Source organism: Grampus griseus (assembly GCF_964374135.1).
Source record: "Grampus griseus genome assembly, chromosome: 2".
Classification (NCBI taxonomy): Eukaryota; Metazoa; Chordata; class Mammalia; order Artiodactyla; family Delphinidae; genus Grampus; species Grampus griseus.
Window position 1 is genome coordinate 134,878,051 of NC_139018.1, and position 19,199 is coordinate 134,897,249.

At 42.3% G+C, this 19,199-nt stretch overlaps 1 protein-coding gene across 3 annotated transcripts in view; it reads right to left on the minus strand.

Annotated features, from left to right (window-relative positions):
* The window catches only part of SV2B (synaptic vesicle glycoprotein 2B), a gene marked incomplete at both ends in the record, with an annotated part of 75,704 nt that extends 61,002 nt beyond the window's left edge, over window positions 1–14,702 (minus strand). For 2 of the 3 annotated variants that reach the window (XM_082647955.1, XM_082647954.1), the window contains one exon: window positions 14,237–14,687. In XM_082647955.1, coding sequence (XP_082504081.1) covers window positions 14,237–14,687 — 451 coding nt within the window. Of the gene's footprint in view, window positions 1–14,236 lie in introns of all 3 variants that reach the window. The other variant, XM_082647953.1, reaches the window with a different exon arrangement.
* Window positions 14,703–19,199: the final 4,497 nt, after the last annotated feature.

Consider the following 19,199-nt stretch of genomic DNA (forward strand, 5'->3'; position numbering starts at 1 on the left):
TGGGTGATAATGAACATCTTGGGAGACATGGACCTCTCATGGTGACCAACACGTACAGTGACAAAGGGTGTAAACATGCTCCCGAAGGTCTCAAAACCAATTTTGGTAGCACGGTTGGTAGTATTAGGGGGAAAAGAAGTATTGAAGGACCTACCTAGAGCACCCTGAGTTCTGGATCACCCCCTGCTCCTGCCAATGGAAGAATGGAGTTTAGGAAGGTGTGGGGGGGTGGTAGAATCATCTCATTTATTGTCTGTTTCCCCCTAAAACGTTACTTCCATGAGGGAGGCACTTGTATGTCATTCATCAATGAGCCACTCAATAAATAATTGATTCCTTAAAGAGTTATTCAATAAGATAAAAAATATATATATACAAAGCAAGATCATATTTATTGGGTCCTTATTGGGCACTTTGATGAGCCCTTGATGTACACTATCTTATCACCCCTGACAATAGTTCTGTGAGGTAGGTACTAATAATATCTTAATCTTATAGATAATGAAACCAAAGTTCAGGGAGACTAAGTGACTTGTCTAAGATGGTAGAGGTAGTTAGTGATAGAGCCAAAATATTAAGTCAGACTGTCCACCTTTAAAGTGTTTATACATATGGTAGACTCTGTTGGTCACATTCCCAACAGGACTTTTTCCCTCTTCTTCCTTGTTAAAGGAAGCGTGGTTTTGTTAGGTATTAAAATGTGTTCAGAGAAATACACACACACACACACACACACACACACACACACCCCTAGGGGATGAAGCATAGTTAACTTAAGATGGTCCTCTGAATCCAGCTCTTAATTGAGGGAGAGCAATAAGACATACAGGGATGTCTGTCAAAGGCTACTAGGCAATGTTTTTGTGCAATAAAAGAGAGAACATTGCAGAAGAGGCACTTTCTTGCCACCCTCGCTCTCACTTCCTGCTTGGAAAGCCATCATGGGAGGATGTAGAGCATAGAGCTACGGTGGTCAGCTTACGACCATGACGGAAAGGCCAGAAGAATGTCCTTGCCTAATGTCCTGACATCAGTAGGCCATTGACCTAACCCTGGAACCACCTACTTTAAGAATTCTTGATAAGTAAAGAATAAACATCTTCATGATTCAAAGTCATTGTTACCGGCAGTTGAATACATCCTAGACACATATCGCCTCCTAAAAAAGAAAGCATACAGATGAAAGATCATCTGATTGATTTACATAGTCATTCCTTAAGAGCAAAAGGCAAGGCAACTCTGTGTAGAGGAAAGCCCTCTGTGCCAGTTGCCGGGGGCCCAGGTCCTGCTCTCAGAGCTTGTGACCTTGAAGAACTCGCTTCCTCCTTGGGCCTCAGTTTCCTCCAGTTAGAAATGAAAGGCATGTTAGGAGTTCTCCTTTATCCCTTTCACTTCTAATATTAGACGATTCTATAATGTTGTAAGTAATGGCTTATGCCTTATAATCTGTCGTTACATCTCCTTCAAAGGATGAGACTTTCCTTTCTAGGACCCAAGGAGAGGTGAGGCAGAGAGGCCAAGGAAAGGATGCGACTTCTTTAGGCTATTTGCTGCACGTCCCCAGTGGAGACTGATATATGTCTCTGAGTCAGCAAAATCTCCGGTGTTGAAACAGATGATGCTCACTCTGCACATTTGAGCAGCCTGGGCCCGTCTGAACGGAGAAAAGAGTGCTCACATTCAATCTGTTCAGTGGACCCCAGGGGGCATGTCAAAGGCTATTACATTTCCAAGACCATCTATCTGACTCTCCCTTCCCTCCTCCCTGCCCTGCTAATATCTGAGACTTCTCTGGAAACGAAATCAATCCTTTCCAAAGAAAAACCCAACTCATGTGGGCTTGTGCTGCACAAGGGTTATAAATACAGAGAGATTTTACACCTGCTGGCCTGCAAAGGGCCATGATAGCTGTATAGTCGTGAACTCCACATTGGACAAGAGTGTTCCATTGTCTGATGTGGTTCCTGGCAGAAGGAGGGTAGGGAAGTCCTTTGTGCCTCTGCTGCTCTGGTCTAAAAAGGTGATGGAGCATTCCTTGGGACCCTTTTCACGGGTGGATGGCAGTGTTGCTCTTCAGCAATATGACAGCCTATTCTGGGCTCACAATCTATGCCTCAGATCACTGCAAGTCCCTGGTGAAATCGGCACCTGGCCTTTCTGGTCCAGCTGGCTGGGACGTGGACTACGTCATACTCTCACCTACAGAGATAAGCTGTAACTGACTCTAGCACTCTGATGGAGGCCCAGTGCCTACTTGGCAACTGTATCTTATCAGAGTCATGCATTTAGTGTAAAGGTTGCTCAAGGTTACTTATGTAATGGTCACCTAGAGACATCTTCCATAGATGGGACAGCAAGGTAAAGGAGCAGCAGTAGACTTTGCAGGCAGACATAACTGGTTTCAACTACTAGAGCCATCACTAACTAGTCTTGACAAGTTACATTAACCTCTTAGAGACTAAGTTTTCTCATTTGTAGAACAGTGAAAATAATGCTTCCCTTGCAGGTTGTTATAAGGATCAGAAATGTCATATATAAAATGCTTAGTATAAAAGAGTTTATCAAACTGTAATTTTTGGTGGCGGTAGTAATATAATTATTATAATTTGATTTTAATTTAAAAGAAAGGTAACAGGTTGTACCAGTCCTGGTAAATAATGAACCCTTAAACATTAGTTCTTTGCTTTTTATGAAGAAATTCGTACATGAAAAAATAAACCTTCCAACCTCATTACTATAAAGTAACCCACAGTGAACATGAGTGGCAATGAGTGACAACGCAAGACAAGAAAACTACCTTAGGAACCATATGCATCACTTACGGTCTTTGAGCAGCACTTCCTTCATCCTATAAACTTGGGATTACCACTCTGACCACCTCACAGTTTCACTTCAAGATCAAATGTGAGTATCTATGAAAATCATTGATAATCTCTTGGATATCAAAATCCATTGATAATCTTGTTTGCAAATGTAAACAAGATTTTTGGGTACAGCCCCATTTTCCTTACACTGGTCAAGGTGTATGCAAATATCCCATCCATCACCACAAACTCAAGAAGGAAGCCGTCTGGGTAGAATTCCTAGGTAGCACAATAAAAAAACCCTGACAACTCAGTAGCTCCTAATAACCCTGAGTAGCTGTGTAAACTACCTAGTTTTCTAGCCCGGCTGCACAACAGAATCACCAGGCAGCTGTGAAAAAATGCCTATGCCATACCTCACTCACAGAGTCCCTGACAGCATTATTCTACAGCAAGGCCTGTTTTTGTTTTGGTTTTTGTTTTTTAAATAATATTTATTTATTTATTTGGCTGAGCTGGGTCTTAGTTGCAGCACATGGGATCTTCGTTGCCTCGTGCAGGATCTTCATTGCAGCATGCGGGATCTTTAGTTGCAGCATTCGGGCTCTAGTTCCCTGACCAGGGATTGAACCCGGGCCCCCTGCATTGGGAGTGAGGAGTCTTAACCACTGGACCATCAGGGAAGTCCCAGGGCCTGTTTTTTTTTTTAACAGTCCCTCAGGTGACTCAAATGGGCAGATAGAGGGGAGAAGCCCTCACCTGGAGCAGTGGTTCTCAACTGGAGGTGACTTTGTCCCTCCAGGGGATATTCTGCAATATCTGGAGACATGCCCAACCCTGCAACTTCCCCTCCATTCACAGTAAATATAACAGTTTACTTAAGGATTTCTCCCATTCATTCCTGCTGTATTTTCCATGGTCTGAAGATTATATTTTCAAATATGTGGATTAACAGCCCTATGAGCTTTTTCTAATTCACTAAAGTTTTCCATGGTGGGGACAAATATAGGGGAATACATATAAATAAGTAACTAGCACATTTGTATTCCCCAAATTAATAAATCATTAGTTACCAAACATCTTTTATTTAGGTCTCAAGGAGTGTGCTTACAACTGTGGAGAAAAACAAAAAACCTTCAAGTCTTTGAAGGTCTCATGGCCAAAGACGTTCTGCAAAAAGTGTAGACAGAATGTACTGAGACATCTTCACTACAATGAAAGTTCAAACAAGTTAGAAGCTGAACATCATCAGGTTGTTGGATCAGAAGATCCAACAGATGGGTCAGATGGATCAGAAGAGCAGAATGAGTATTAACTGAGGACATACTGTGTGCAGACCCTGAGCTGGACAGTTAGAAGGGTGATCTCATTCAATTCTCCCAACAGCCCTGAGAGCTAAGTACTCCTCTCCCCCTCCCCTCCCCCTCCCCCTCTTTTTCCAGACAATGCTATTTACTCCATGTAAAACTAAAACCTACACACATAGAGATCCAAATAGCTTAGATTCAATCTTGATGAAAATCAGAGTAGAAATCCAGGATCCATAAGTTCGAATAAGTGGTTGATAGTTGGTTTTTGACACAAATGCTTTCAGACTGAGGTAGGCTCTATCCTTCGACGTAGGACTAAGTTGAAAGGCACAAAAAAAAAACAGCTGTAGACAAATGGGAAAAATGCCTCACTCAAAGCTAAAGCCGTACTTAACATGTAGCCCGCATCATAAAACTGAGGGTTTTGTTTCAAGAAGGTCTCCTTGCAAGATTTTTCTTAACCCCGTTACAATTAACCCAAGGGTTAATTGTGAAATAACTTTTAATCTTGAAATTACGATGCTGGTTTTTTGGTTGCTTGGTTAGCTGATGGGTTGGTTGGTTGTATAGGAAATTGTTTTTCTTCCTTTATGTTTGTCACAGAAAATTGAATTTACTCATCAGCTTTGTCATAGTCAACCCTCTGACTATGAATTCACTGATTTTATTGCAATAAACACAGCCAGCTGTGTAAAAATGTCAATCTCTTGAAGTTAGGAAGGGTTGTCTTCTTTGCATAAGTCGTCGGTTTTCTTTCTTGCATATATTAAATAAGAAAAAAAAGGTGCTTATAGCAGAAATATTTTGAAGCTCTATATAAAAAAATCTCAATTTTTCAAAACACTCAAACAGCTTCTACTGTTTCCTCTATGTACTAGTCCAGGAATTGCATATTTCTCCCTTGGAGTACTCCAGTAAACTTCTGTCAGATCTCCCACTTTAGTCTCTCTCCCTGACAATCCATTTTTCGTCAGTGTGGGGATTTTGCCAGTTGCTAAATATGTCTACTCCAGTTAAGCACTCCAGAACTGGGGAAATAACCACAGGGTGGATTTGGGGACCTACCGGGCCCTCTGTGAGATGGGCCTGAGCCAAAACTCCATTGATCACCTGGCCTCCATTAGTCCCTAATCTGACTGATAGAACACAGTGATGTTTTGAATCTCCTGGAATTAGTACCAGTCCAGATCCAGTGTCTGGTAATCCTCAAAAGGTCTGATTATTTCCTTTTCTCCAACGCACAGTCACGCTGGTAAAAAGCCAAAGGTCCCTTGGGGAAGACTGGAAGAAAGATGAACCAGTATAAATTTTTGGCAGCGGCCTGGGATCCTTCCTCAAGGGGACCCAGCCTCCCCTTCACTCATGGATTTTGGGTCTATAAACTGGCTCAAATCTGGGAATCAATTGAGGGGCAGTGACTGTTTTTATGAGACAGGTTAGACTTTTGTTCACTTGACCTGGAATTTTTCTGCTCATACAGATCAAATAAAAATTTAGTAGGCTTCCTATGTATTTCACTTCTGGGAATACCACAGTCTCTTAGAGTCAGGTACTGCTTCGACTCTGCTGTCCATTACAGTAATCATGCCCACCTTGACTCTGGTGGTTAAGTACTGTCCCTTGGCCCCTGCCACCCAGGGTCCAATTACTCTGCATTTAGGTTTCTCACTTCAGTGACTGAAGTCCCCACTGCGAGGTCTGGCTTACATTTAAGAGTGATCACAGAGCTCTTCAAGGATGCTGGGGGTCCCCTCACAAATTTATTTCTCATAGTCACGGTGAAAGGTGTGTCCTGTGTAACCCCCCAAGGCAGGTGAATAGGTTTTAAATGATAAATTCACTCTAACATTCCAATCTCCCTAAGCCTTTGAATCTCTTCCTCTACATTAAACCAAGGCAGGTCTGGCATTCAAGTTCATTTACTGTGGGCCAACTCTTGGTCCATGTTTTAGCCAACCAACCGACCAAACTAGTAGAGCCCTTTCTAACTCCCCGAGCTTCAACATTAAATGCAGAAATCTCTGTTTATCGGGTCCATATCAATTAATGTGGCCCAATCCAAATTTATGTTCCTTCCACCATTACCCCACCCCCCTAATATCCATTCCCACACATATTCCCTGAACTTCTGTGAAAATTAGAAAAACCAAGTAGTTCTTTTGCAGTGTAGCAGAACTCCTCATGGGTCACATTTTGACCCTCACTTTTAGGGACCTGCAGGGACTTGAGTTTAGTTATAAGTCCAGAAGAAAAGAGGGGTGGGGGTCCTGAGGAGAATCAACAATGTCTTGCAAGGCAGGTGCCTTAAGGGGAGGCCATTACAGCTTCCTCATCAACGCAGGGTTAACCCCCTCAAGACGAGTGGAGGGCCTGCTTCTATTGGCGAAGAGAACGGATCAAAATTTAGGAGTTCAGTGTCCCCAGCTGCATCAGGGTCTTCCCACACATCCCCATGCCAACTTCCAGGATTCTATTTCTTCCCTATCAATGCCTTTACTTTAACAGTAGACATGCTGTGAGGCTGGGAATTCAACCTGCACTGTAATTCAGCCACTCAGAGGATGAGATACTGGGTTTGGTTGTCAGCAATCTCAGGAGATAAAGGTGTCCTTCAGGGCAGACATAGAAGATTTTGGGTCATTTATGCAGTGCTTGTGCTGGGAATTCGAGTCCTCCGTTCATTAATTTCTTTTCCCACTTTGTCAATGATATTAGGAGCAACCAGTCAATCTCATACTCGTTACTTTGACAGCAGTTAGTTTGACAAAAATGCTCACCTAGATCCTTGCCTCTTGTAAGTATTTGAATAGGAGTATCCAATGATGATATCTTGTGTATCCCTATTGCCACATCATGGTGTGAACAGGAAGTGCTCTCTTTACTACAGGAAATAGAGTCAATAGTGTCTAAATCTAACCAGATTAGAGAACTGATTCCAGAAGCTCCAGAACCAATTCAGTAAATTCATCCTTAAGATTCTGTTCCTCTAGAACCACTCCCAGTACCAAAATCACAGGAGTAGAGTCATCATCCTAAACCACCTTGTCACTCCCTTCCTCAAAGCCATTTAATAGCTCCTCATTTAATAGCTCTTGCATTGCCTGTGGAACCAAGTCCACACTCCTAAATATGGCAATCAGTGTAGACTCTATTAAGGGAGGCCTTGGCTTTCATTCTATTCTGAAGAATCCCATGATCTAAAAAATATAAATAAGGACAACTGATATAATCAAACACAAAAAGATTATATGAAAATTCTTAGTGGTGGATTTCACCATCATGAGTATTTGTTTCCATGAGGCTAAGTAAGTATTTATTGAGCACGTATTTTGTGCCAGGCTCTGGGGTACAGGTGGCCCCTCCTTTCAGGAACTGACACACTGAATTCAGGGCTAAAGAAAAAGTGGCTCATAAATCAAGTGCTCTGCCCTGATGTTCACTTCGAACTTGCATATAAAACAATTAAAGGATAATCTTTCATGACAGCAGAGTAACACATCCATCTCCAAGCTGCTATGGAAATTCAACACGCAATTTATTCTAATGAATCCACTCCATCTGACATTGCTCCATGTCCTCCCTTAGCTCATAATGACACCAAGCCCCAGGGGTCCCCTGTTACGTTCTAAATCACTATCTGAAGCGTAGGACTCCCTGAGCCTTCCCGCTGCAGATAGCAAGAAAAACTAACAGCCAACAAAATACCCACTGAGCAACTAGACCCTTCCAGGAAGTCAAAATTCTGAAGGCAAAAGTGGAACTCTTACCTAAAAATGAGGCTCTCTTTCTTTTGATCAGCATGAAGGTAGGAATCACCCACAGTTGCAGCCTAAGGGGTATTTTTACAATTACGAGAAAACTTTGGTGGCAATTTACCAAATGCAGGCAGAGAAGGATGCTGTTGCTTTGGTCCATGTGTCATCAATACTAAGTGGTATCCTAGCTATAAGGAAACAATGATTAGAGATGCCAACAATTTGATGTCATTTGAAAAAGCAAATGTCATGCCAGACAGTCCTAAACTTCCTATCTTTAAGTCATTTTAAATGATTTTTTCTACATATAGCTAGAAAATACATAAATAACATTGATACCTGAAGGGGATTAAAAAGAAATATATTGATAGATTCATTCATCAACCACCTAAAATCATGGAAGACTCTGAGAGGAAGAATTCAGATCAGCACAAGGTCACACAACCACTAGACAGCAGAGCAGATATAAAAACAAGCCACTTAACTCTACAACCTGCCAACCTCAAGTTCTATCCCTTACACTGTCTCTGTTTTCTTCATATTTGAATAACAGGGATAATACTGAATATTGTATTGCATAATTGCATAGTGCTGTTTGGTATTTTATATTTCTTGTATGAACTCTATTTTCACCATTAGAATAAAACACACTGAGTGCTGGGACCTGCCTGTCTTGCATTGCCATAGAGGGAATACAGGCATGCGGAAATGTCCAGCAATTCTTTTAAAAATAAGAATAAAGAGTCTAATTAACAAATGAATGCATTCTTTTTGTCTTAAAGGGGACCAACCACTTTATAAGAAGCAGGGCTGACCCTTCGATGCTAACAACATTTTCACAGGACTTCTTCTTCCCCAACTGAGACAGTTCTAGACAAGTGACTCACTAAAACACAACCCTTCAAGGAAGCAAACTTTCATCTTTCTAAAACCTCAGCAAAGTGGCACAGCGGTACCCAGATATTTTTGTTACCTGGCCTGGGGATGCTTCTTTTATTTTCTGAATGGTTCATCCATTTCCAGGAAGAAAATAACAAAATAGTCTATAATTTGAGGCCCGAATTTGGGGGTAGGAAGAGTTGTCCTTCTGAATTCTTTCCCTGGAACATCAACTAGGAGTCAAGTCCAGAGGCATATCACTTTCAGTTTCCTTTTTTTTTTTTTTTTTTTTTTGCTGAGTTGCAGGTCTTGAGGGATCTCAGTTCCCCCACAAGGGACTGAACCCAGGCCACGGCAGTGAAAGCACCGAGTCCTAACCACTAGACCACCAAGGAACTCCCCCAGTTTCTTTTTAAAATAAAAGAGAGTTAAGAGAATGAGAAGACAGGTCACAGACTGGTCGAAAATATTTGCAAAAGACACATCTGATAAAGGACTGTTATCCAAAACCTACAAAGAACTCTTAAAACTCAACAATAAGAAAACAAAATCCTTCTTTAAAAATGGGTCAAAGACCTTAATAAACACTTCACCAAAGAAGGTATACAGATGGCAAATAAATATATGGAAAGATGCTCCACACCATATGTCATCAGAGTAATGCAAATTAAAACAACGGGATAGGGCTTCTCTGGTGGCGCAGTGGTTGAGAGTCCTCCTGCCAATGCAGGCGACATGGGTTCGTGCCCCGGTCCGGGAAGATCCCACGTGCCGCGGAGCGGCTGGGCCCGTGAGCCACGGCCGCTGAGCCTGCGCGTCCGGAGCCTGTGCTATGCAACGGGAGAGGCCACAACAGTGAGAGACCCGCGTACCACAAAAAGAAAAAAAAACAACGGGATATCACTTCACACCCATCAGAGTGACCAAATCCAGAACACTGAAGACACCAAATACTGGCGAGGATGTGGAGCAACAGGAACTCTCGTTCATTGCTGGTGGGAAAGCAAAATGGCGCAGCCACTTTAGGAGACTTCGGCAGTTTCTTACAAAACCAAACTTTTTCTTACCATGCAATCCAGCAATCACACTCCTTGATACTTTCCCAAAGGAACTGAAAACTATGTCCATACAAAAACCTGCACGTGGACATTTATAGCAGTTTTATTCATAATTGTCAAAACTTGGAAGCAACCAAGATGTCCTTCAGTAGGTGACTGGACAAATAATCTGTGGTACATCCAGACAATGGAATATTATTCAACACTAAAAAGACATGAGCTATTAATCCATGAAAAGACATGGAGGAAACTTAAATGCATATTACTAAGCAAAAGAAAGCAATTTGAAAAGGCTACATACTATATGAGTCCAATTATATGAAATTCTGGAAAAGAAAAAACTTCATGCAGACAGTAAAAAAAAAAAAAAAATCAGTTGTTTCCAGGGGTTGGGGAAGGGGGGAGAGATGAATAGGCAGAGCACAAAGAATTTTAGGGCAGTGAAAATTCTCTGTATGATACTGTAATGATGGATATATGTCATTACACATTTGTCTGGCCCATTGAATGTGTAACAGCAAGATTGAACCCTAAAGTAAAAATAAACTATGGACTTTGGGTGATTATGATGTGTCAATATAGGTTCATCAGCTGTAACAATGTACATCTGCTAGAGGATATTGATAATAGGAGGAGATGATGTATGTGTATGGGGAAGGGGCATAAAGAAAATCTCTGTACCTTCCTCTCAATTTGTCTGTGAACCTAAAACTTCTCAAAAAAATATTGTCTTAAAAAAAAAAAAAAAAAAAAAAAACAGCTAGGAAGGGGAAAGAAAGAACTGGGTTAGCACTTGAACAGAAAAGGCCTTTTTACCAGCCAAGGTAGGGAAGCTTGACCTTAAAAGCCTATTATAAATAACTTTGGGTTAAAGAAATATGCAATGTCACCTGAGAAAATCTAGTCCTGAATTTGGATGAGTCATCATTATCAAGCAATCAACTTAGTAATAATAACAACCTCAACAATAATAACTAAAATGAGCACCTATTACGGGCAGGCACTGTTTCAGGCAAGTTAAATGCATTAAATCCATTTAGCCCTCAAAAACCCTATGAGGTAAGATACCATTAGTATCTCCATTTTGCAGAGAAGGAAACCAAGGCACAGAGAAGCTAAGTAATTCCCAAAGTCACCCTCCTAAGAATTGACAGAGCAAGGGCTCATACCCAGGCCACCTGGCTGCAGGGTCCAGGCTGCTCCATTGTCTCACTGCAACTATAATTCACTGTAAATGCTGAAGGGAGACTGTCATAATACAAAGTAACAAGAACAAACAGTAGTTTAGGGGCATGGAGAGCTGATTGCTTTACCAGCTTTATCTCACTGAATCTTCACAACAGATGTGTCATTACCCTATTCCATATATTGGAAAACTGATCATTAAAGAAGTGATGACTTGCCCAAGGTCATTGGAAAATAAATAATATAGCCAGTTGCCAAACCCTAGTGGCCAGACACCAGTGTCCACACCACTGTTCCCCACACCATGCTATGTCTCTGTTGGAAGCAATCCATGGTGCTCAAGTAATCTATGGGATGCTTGATGACTGGAAAGAAGTCTGCCCCATGGCATGACCTCCTTCCTAAAGACCATGTGTGAAAGAAAGGCGATATGGTATAGCAGAATGAACACAGACTCTGAAATCAGAAAGATCTGGGTTGAAATCCCAGCTCCAGCAATTACTATGTGACATTAAATACAGCTCTCTGAGCCTGTTTTCTGATATGTACAAATGGGATAAAAATCCTATAAGCACCATGGTGACTATGAAGCTGACATGAGACAGCACATGGAAAAGCCGGCCTCACGAGACCCTCCAAACACCCACCTCCCTGGATCCATAAAGGGGGCCCCAAAAGTGCATCGGGAGTCCATCTCTGCTCAGGGGTCTGCCTGCCCCTCTTGGGCTGAGTCATAGCATCTTCATGATAAACACTGAAAGCAAAATTGCACAAATGTGGGCTCTCCAAATTGGGTCCATGTTCCCTCAACTCCTAGCATTTGCCCTGGGAGCCAGCAGGAGCTGTTACCATGCTGTTAATGAGGTTACCAGGGTGGCAGAGAGAACAAGAGGGAGTGAAAGCGTTACTGACATACCAATTTGGACTAATAGGGACCCAAGGTTTCAGTTGAGAATGTCACAAAACAAAATAATGGTCTTGGCAATATTTAGATCAATTGGGGATGGTTCGGTTTGATCAGGAGGTTGGGGTTTGTTTTGTTTTGGTTTTTCCCTTTTTAAAAAATCTATTGAAACTTAGAGAAACACAGCTGAATTTTGTTGATAAAAAAATAATAAAAATAATTTTTAAAAAATAAAATTTTGTTGGTGTTTAAAAACTCTGGGTGACGTCTTGCTTATTGAGTCATTTCTTTTGTTTGCATATACTTGGTCTCTTCTGGTTTCCTGATGGCCGTATCTGACAGAGTTCTCATCATTTTAAATGTCTCTTTAATTAAGCAGGAATGGATAAAACCATTTGTGTGTGTGTGTGTTTGTGAGTAGTATATTTCACTTATCATAATTCAAGTTTCATCCATGTTTTAGCATGTGTCAGAATTTACTTCTTTAAGGCTGATTTTGTGGGGGGGCATTTATATTCATTAAGGATATTGGCCCGTATTTTTCTTTTTTCTTTTTTTTTAAATTTTATTGAAGTATAGTTGATTTGCAGTGTTGTGTTAATTTCTTCTGTACAGGAAAGTGACTCAGTTATACATATATTCTTTTCATATTCTTTTCCATTATGGTTCGTCACAGGATATTGAATATTGTTCCCTGTGCTATACAGTAGGATCTTGCTGTTTATCCATCATATATATAATAGTTTGTCTCTGCTAATCCCAAACTCCCATTCCTTCCCTCCCCTACTCCCCTTCCTTGGCAACCACAAGTCTGATCTCTATTATCTGTGAGCCTGTAAAACCATTTTTAAGAGCCTCCAGGGACAATTCTCTATGTAGATATTTTCTTTATATTATATCCCAATCTTATTTATTGTGGCTCAAAATCAGGGGCCAACAAACTATAGCCCATAAGCTAAATTCAGCCTACTGCCTTTTCTTGTAAATAAAGTTTTATTGGAACCAGTTGTGCCCATTAGTTTACAAATTGTCTATGGCTGCTTTTGTGCTAGAGGCAAAGTTGAGTAGTGGTGACAGAGGCCATCTGGAGCTTTAGAGAAAATGTTTGTCAATCCCTGCTCTACAGCAAGCATTGGGACCAGAATGGCACAAAGTGTTTCATAGCAGGTATCCCTACCATAATCAGATAATTCTCTATGTTCGTTAATGCTTGTTTGTCCTACTTTATGTAAGTTCTTTGAGAGTCAAGGACTACATCTACCTTGTTCAATATTTTCTCCCCAGGGCCTGAGCACAAAGACTAAAACATGGTACACAAGTAAGAGATACCTTTTGAGTGAATGAACTAAGTTGTTAGATGGATTTTGAGTTCTTGTGGGTCATAACTATGTCTCCGTCTTGAGGAAGAACCTGACTCACAGTAAGTTCTCTGTAGCTGTATATTTGCTAAACAATCAATTGCATGGACTCTGAAATTAGAGAATGAATATGTTTTGCAGGACATTTAATGACCAAGACTATTTTGTCTATATTTTGATGAATCTCTTCTATGTCACACAATTTATGCCCATCCTCTCTCTAACTTCACAGAATCCTCTGTGCCGCAAGCCCTGATATCTGATGTTTGGCTCTGATGGTGCTAGTCTCATCAATGATTTGCAAAGCTGGTCCTCCATCCCATGGAATCCATCTGTGCTTCACAGCGTGATCCCCAACAGCCTGAAGGGGCTCTGTGGGTGGCTCAGCCCAGTATTCATCGCCAAGGCACATGGGCATTCAGCCCACTAACACTTATATACAAGAGAAACCAGGAGCAGATGCTATCAGGTTCTGGAAAGACATAGAGAGAAGTACTGAGTGGAAGAGACCCCTGGCTTGCCACACACAAAATGAATTTGTCATTTGGCTATGGAAGATGGTTTAACATGAAAAAGAGAGAAACCAGACTCTCAAGGAGGCAACAAGACTTGGAAAAAAGAACATAACCTTTAAAAATTGTGAATCACTATGTTGTACACCCGTAACATACAATATTGTACATTAATTATACTTCAATTTAAAAAAAAAAGGCTTGGAAAGAAGAACTAAGAGCTTGGGACTCAGACAGATCTGGGTAGGCACCCAAGCTCCAATACTTACTAGCTTTGTAAACCTGTGCCTATTAATTTCTCTGAGATAAAAATACCTTAGTGACAAAATGGATGTAAAATGATAGTGTTGCAAGGACACTATGATAGATTTAAGATACCTAACAGTGACAGGTGCTATACAAATTTTACTGCTCTTTCCCCTTCAGATTTTAATGCCACAAAGAGAATGACCTTTGAAAATTTCTACTTACCAAGCATTCCTTTCTTGGAACTAGACAGACACATGTCCTTCTCTGCACTGGGCAGGGCAAAACTCACCACAAACACTTCCACGCCATCAGCCATCAGGGCCAAACCCAAAACAAAAAAGAGGGTCCACTGGAAGCGTCCGTGGCCACACTCATCAATGATGGTCTCGTACTGGTGGGCCAGCTGCTCTTCTTCTTCCATCCTCTCGGCCATCAGGTCTGCCTGGCCCCGAAGACCATCCACCCTGGAGGGCGCCATCTTGGTCTGCTTGGCCTTGATGTCATCTGGGTGAGGGATGCCCTGGTACTCGCCCTCATAGATCTCATCGTCCTCATCATGGCCTTCTGTAACATCACTCTGTGCATCTTCTTCTGGATTGGATTCATTACCACGATAATAGCCATCACTGGGGGCATAGCCCTCATAGTTGTCATGATATTTGTAGTCATCCATTCCTTGGTTCTGGGACTGCCTGCTTGCCTCTTGAGCTATATCCCTTGCACTGTGAAAGAGGTTTGGGCTGTTTCAATAAACATCATCCATTCTATGTACAGAGTTGTTTAAATGTAGACTTCTTGGGTGAACGTGACACCTGTATTCTTCGCCTTGGTCTCAAAGGCGACCTAAGTATCCATGTGCACTCAATGTCTATTGGAAGTCTTTGGAAAGTTTCAAATCCTGGTCTGGTCTCCTGCAGCAATCCAAGGGTATTGTGTTGGAGACGTTGATTAGAAATGGGTCCAGCTGTTCTCCTTGACAAGGAGTCTGTGGGACTTGGCAACTTGCTGACTGGCCTGGTTTGTTCTGCTACTGAAGGTTATACCCTGGAGTACAGAGAAAGGAAAGAGAAGAATGTTATGAAATGTGGAAATTCTGACAAAATACTCTCAGAATTAAACAAATATGTTTATTAGTGCCAGTGCTTCATGTGTAATGTGGAGGAAATCTTGGTTAGACATCAGATTCATACCAAATGAAGGAGCCTTAAACCGGTGAAAAAGAGCAGTGGTCAGAGAGGCCCTTGGAAGCATTGATTAACCCATGAAAGGGGTCAAGTCTTATACAAGAATGAAATATAAAGCGAGCAAGAGATTTTCAATACAAGACGATTTTGTGTTATGGGTTTTCTGTTAGGGTAGATCAAGCTTTTGGCAACAGGGCAGGTTTATTACAGCTCAGCTTCTGTTATGAGGAGGCCAGCTTTTCTAACTTTGGCATGAAGTGGCTGTACAATTTTACATCTAGAAATGTATGGCAAAGAAATATCCAGGACGATTTTTCCCAGGGCTCAGCTTACTTTTGAAACTCAGCATTGTGGTACCAGGGCCACTCTGACCTTGTACTTGTCTTAAATAGGCAAGAATAGTTGCTAAAGACCCAGAACCAGAGAGCTTGTGCCTGAAATTTGATTCTGCCACATAATGGCCATGTGATCATGCACATATTTTTCTGAGCCTCAATTTTCTCATCTGTAAGATGGAGATAATAATAGTACTTAACCCGTAAGGCTGTGCATAAAGTACTTAGAACAGTGCCTGACCTGCTTGGTAAACACTGTTTAAGCATTGATGTTATTTTGCTCTTTTTTTTTCTAGCTCCAGTTCTGGAAACCAAGACCCAGTATTGTCAGAGCCAAGACCCTACCTTATATCCCAATTCCAATCAGTGGGTCCATCTGTTGATTTCCATGCCCAACAGACCCTGTCCTAATTACATCCCTAGAATTCCAGTTCTCACAAGGTATGGAGTCACCATTTAACAATGCCTCCTGGGTACCAGAAACTGTGTTAAATGTGTCACATCCCTTATCCCTAATTCCTACAACAATCAGAAAAAGAAAGAAAATGTGTTTGCCTCCTTATCTTACAGATAAAGAAACTGTGTCTCAGGTGGAGTTAGATCAAGGTCACAGAACCAGGACTCAACCAGGTCCACTGATACCCAAAGTCAGTTCTTTCCATGGCTGTCGTTCTTCCCAAATGCTGTTCCAAGGGTCTGTCACACTAGATCCCCCGGGGAGTTTAGAAAACAGATTCTAGAATGCATGCAGAGGGACTGGTTCAAGCTCACAAATTGAGTCACGCGGTTCCCCGAGTGGCTCTGAGGCCCAGCTTCTTACTGAGCAGCCCCCCCAGGTGGAGGCCAGACCCCTCTCGGACACCTTAACTCACTTCAACTCTCCCCACTGCCAGACCCTCAGACTAAGATGGATGCTCAGATCTCTTCATCAGGGCTGCCAGAAATCCACTCCCCAGCTCAACCCACCTGCTGTGAAGTACATACTCGTTCCCTCAACCTTTCCAGGCCTCCCTGTCACACCCGAAACCCACATTGTCCTTTCACCAAGCTCAGCCGACGCCACCCCACAGAGGACTGGACACGCTTGCCCTTGCCGTGCCCACAGGGTATCCCTGGACCCCCTGCCTTACACCTGTCTGCCTGGCTCTCCTCGCCCTCAGCCCTGGACAGACTCCAGCTCTGGAACTCATTTGACTCCGAAAACACAAGCGATATCTACTGGGGGATGCCAGACACTAGTGGTTCTCAAACGCAGGGTAGGCCAGAGCCAGTCAGGGCATGAGGGGCTCATTAGAAATGCAAATCCAAGCACCCCTCCCCCAAAGACTCTGAACCTGCAGAGCTGGGATGGGGTCTGGAAATCTGCAACTTCCACAAACGTCATAAGGAATCCAGTGGACTACGCTTTAAGAAACAGTGAGGTAAAAAGTCAGCAAGAAATATTTACTGAGAACTGATTCTCACTTCATCCTTTCAGATTTTTCACCATCCCCAGTAAATAAATTTGTATTAGGCCATGCTGGCCTGAACCATGCCAAATTAATATTCTAAATCTGTTTTTATTATATGCATTTAGGACCACAGGAGGAATATAAATCACATGTAAACAGCATGAGAGCTTTGCAGAGTGCTATAAAAAATGGAGAAAGAACGCGCCAACTGCCTGAGATCTGGTGTGTTATTTCCATCCTGGGGGTTCTGCAAAAATGTCATGAACTAAAAATGATAGATTTGCAATTCCAAAAGCACATGTGGGAAATACCACTCGGGGCAAAGGTCCTGGGACTTGCTTTGTGGAAAGAAGCAGATCTTTGTCAAAACAAATTCCACTCGTCTGATCCAGTTAAATGAACTGCTGTGAATGTCAGGTGTCGTGGAGTCGGGAAGACTCACTGTCAAGTGCTGTGGGGTTTTTTTCTCTTTCATTGAGAAATGCCAACTCATTTTTCCAGCAAAGTATTTTCTAGAGAGTACAGCTATTAATCCTTTATGGGTTGAATTGGGACCCCTCCCCCCTAAAAAAAAGGTATATTGAAACCCTAACTTCCAGTACCTCATAATGTGACCTTATTTGCAACTACGTCTTTATAAGGATAATCAAGTTAAGATGAGGTCATTAGGGTGGGCTCTAATCCAATATGACTGGTGACTTATAAAAAGGGGAAATTTGGATGCAGAGACAGACACACATAGAGAAAAAATGATGTGGAGACACAGGGAGGGTACCATTGACAAGACAAGGGATGTCTGAGGCCACCAGAAGCAAGGAGAGAGGCCTGGAACAGATTCTCCTTCACAGCCCTCGGAAGGAATCAACTCTCATCAGGATCAATCAAAACCAACACCTTGCCTTTGGATTTCTAGTCTTCACAACTGTGAAACGACACATTTCTTTCTTTAAGCCACCCAGTTTGTACTCCTTTGTTATGGCAGCACCAGGAAACTCATATATTCAAAAACATCAGCAAGTCTAAAGATTATGAGCTAAACAGCAATAATAAAACAACCAGAAGAGCAGCTGTCAACTGCGGACTAAGATGAGCATGTTACAAGCATTACCTCATTTATCCTCACAGCCAATAGTGAAGCAATGTTATTCTCTCCATTTCACAGATGAAGAAACTGAGGGCTAAGAGGGTTAAAGAATGTGCCTGATGTAACACAGAGAATCAATTTCAGGGCTTGGATTTGAAGCCAGCTTCAGAGAGAATGTTAGGGATGATGTACAGTGGAAGAACCTTAGGAGTCCAAGGAGACAAGTCAGGGTCAGACAAGGAGCTGCCTGCAGAGCTAGGACTGACATTGGGCTTCTGACTCTCAAGTTCAAGTTTGTTTGCCCATCCTCAACAAACATTCCCCAGGATCTCTGGTGCTTAAGGCATTGTATTAGTTATGACATGACTTGATCCCCATTCTCAAGATGTCCACCCCTCATGAGAGAGTCAAACAACACAAAGCATCATGCAGTCATAAAAATTAAATGTTAATATTAACTCTCACTAATATTATCTTTCATTTATTGGGCACTTGCCTTGTGGCTTTGAGCCAAGTACAATGCTAAGTTTATCGTGTGCTCTACATATTCCAACTGGGACAAGAACCCTATGAGGCAGGGGCTGTTCTTTTTGGTTTTTTTTGTTTCTTTTTTTTGTGGTATGCGGGCTTCTCACTGTTGTGGCCTCTCCCGTTGCGGAGCACAGGCTCCGGATGCGCAGGCTCAGTGGCCATGGTTCATGGGCCTAGCCGCTCTGCGGCATGTGGCATCTTCCCGGACCGGGGCACGAACCCGTGTCCCCTGCATCGGCAGGCGGACTCTCAACCACTGCCCCACCAGGGAAGCCCTGTTTTTATACTCAGTTTACAATAAACAAGACTGAGGCTGAAGACGTTGGACAGATGACCAGAGTCACAGGTTGTAGGTTCTCCAAGGAGGTTCAGAGAAGGGAAGGATCGCTATGAGCTGAGTTCTGCTGAAATAGCATCTTAGAGATTGGGGGATTTTCAAGGGCAGGAAAGGGCTCAGAGAAGCAAACAACAGAGAGGAGGGCACTACAGGCTGGAGAACAGGGAGAAGCAAAGGCACAGAGGTAGGAATGGCTTCACTTGTTTTGGCAGCAATGAAGCATCTGCCCACAGCAGAGGATCCAAGAAGGGGCGATTATGGGA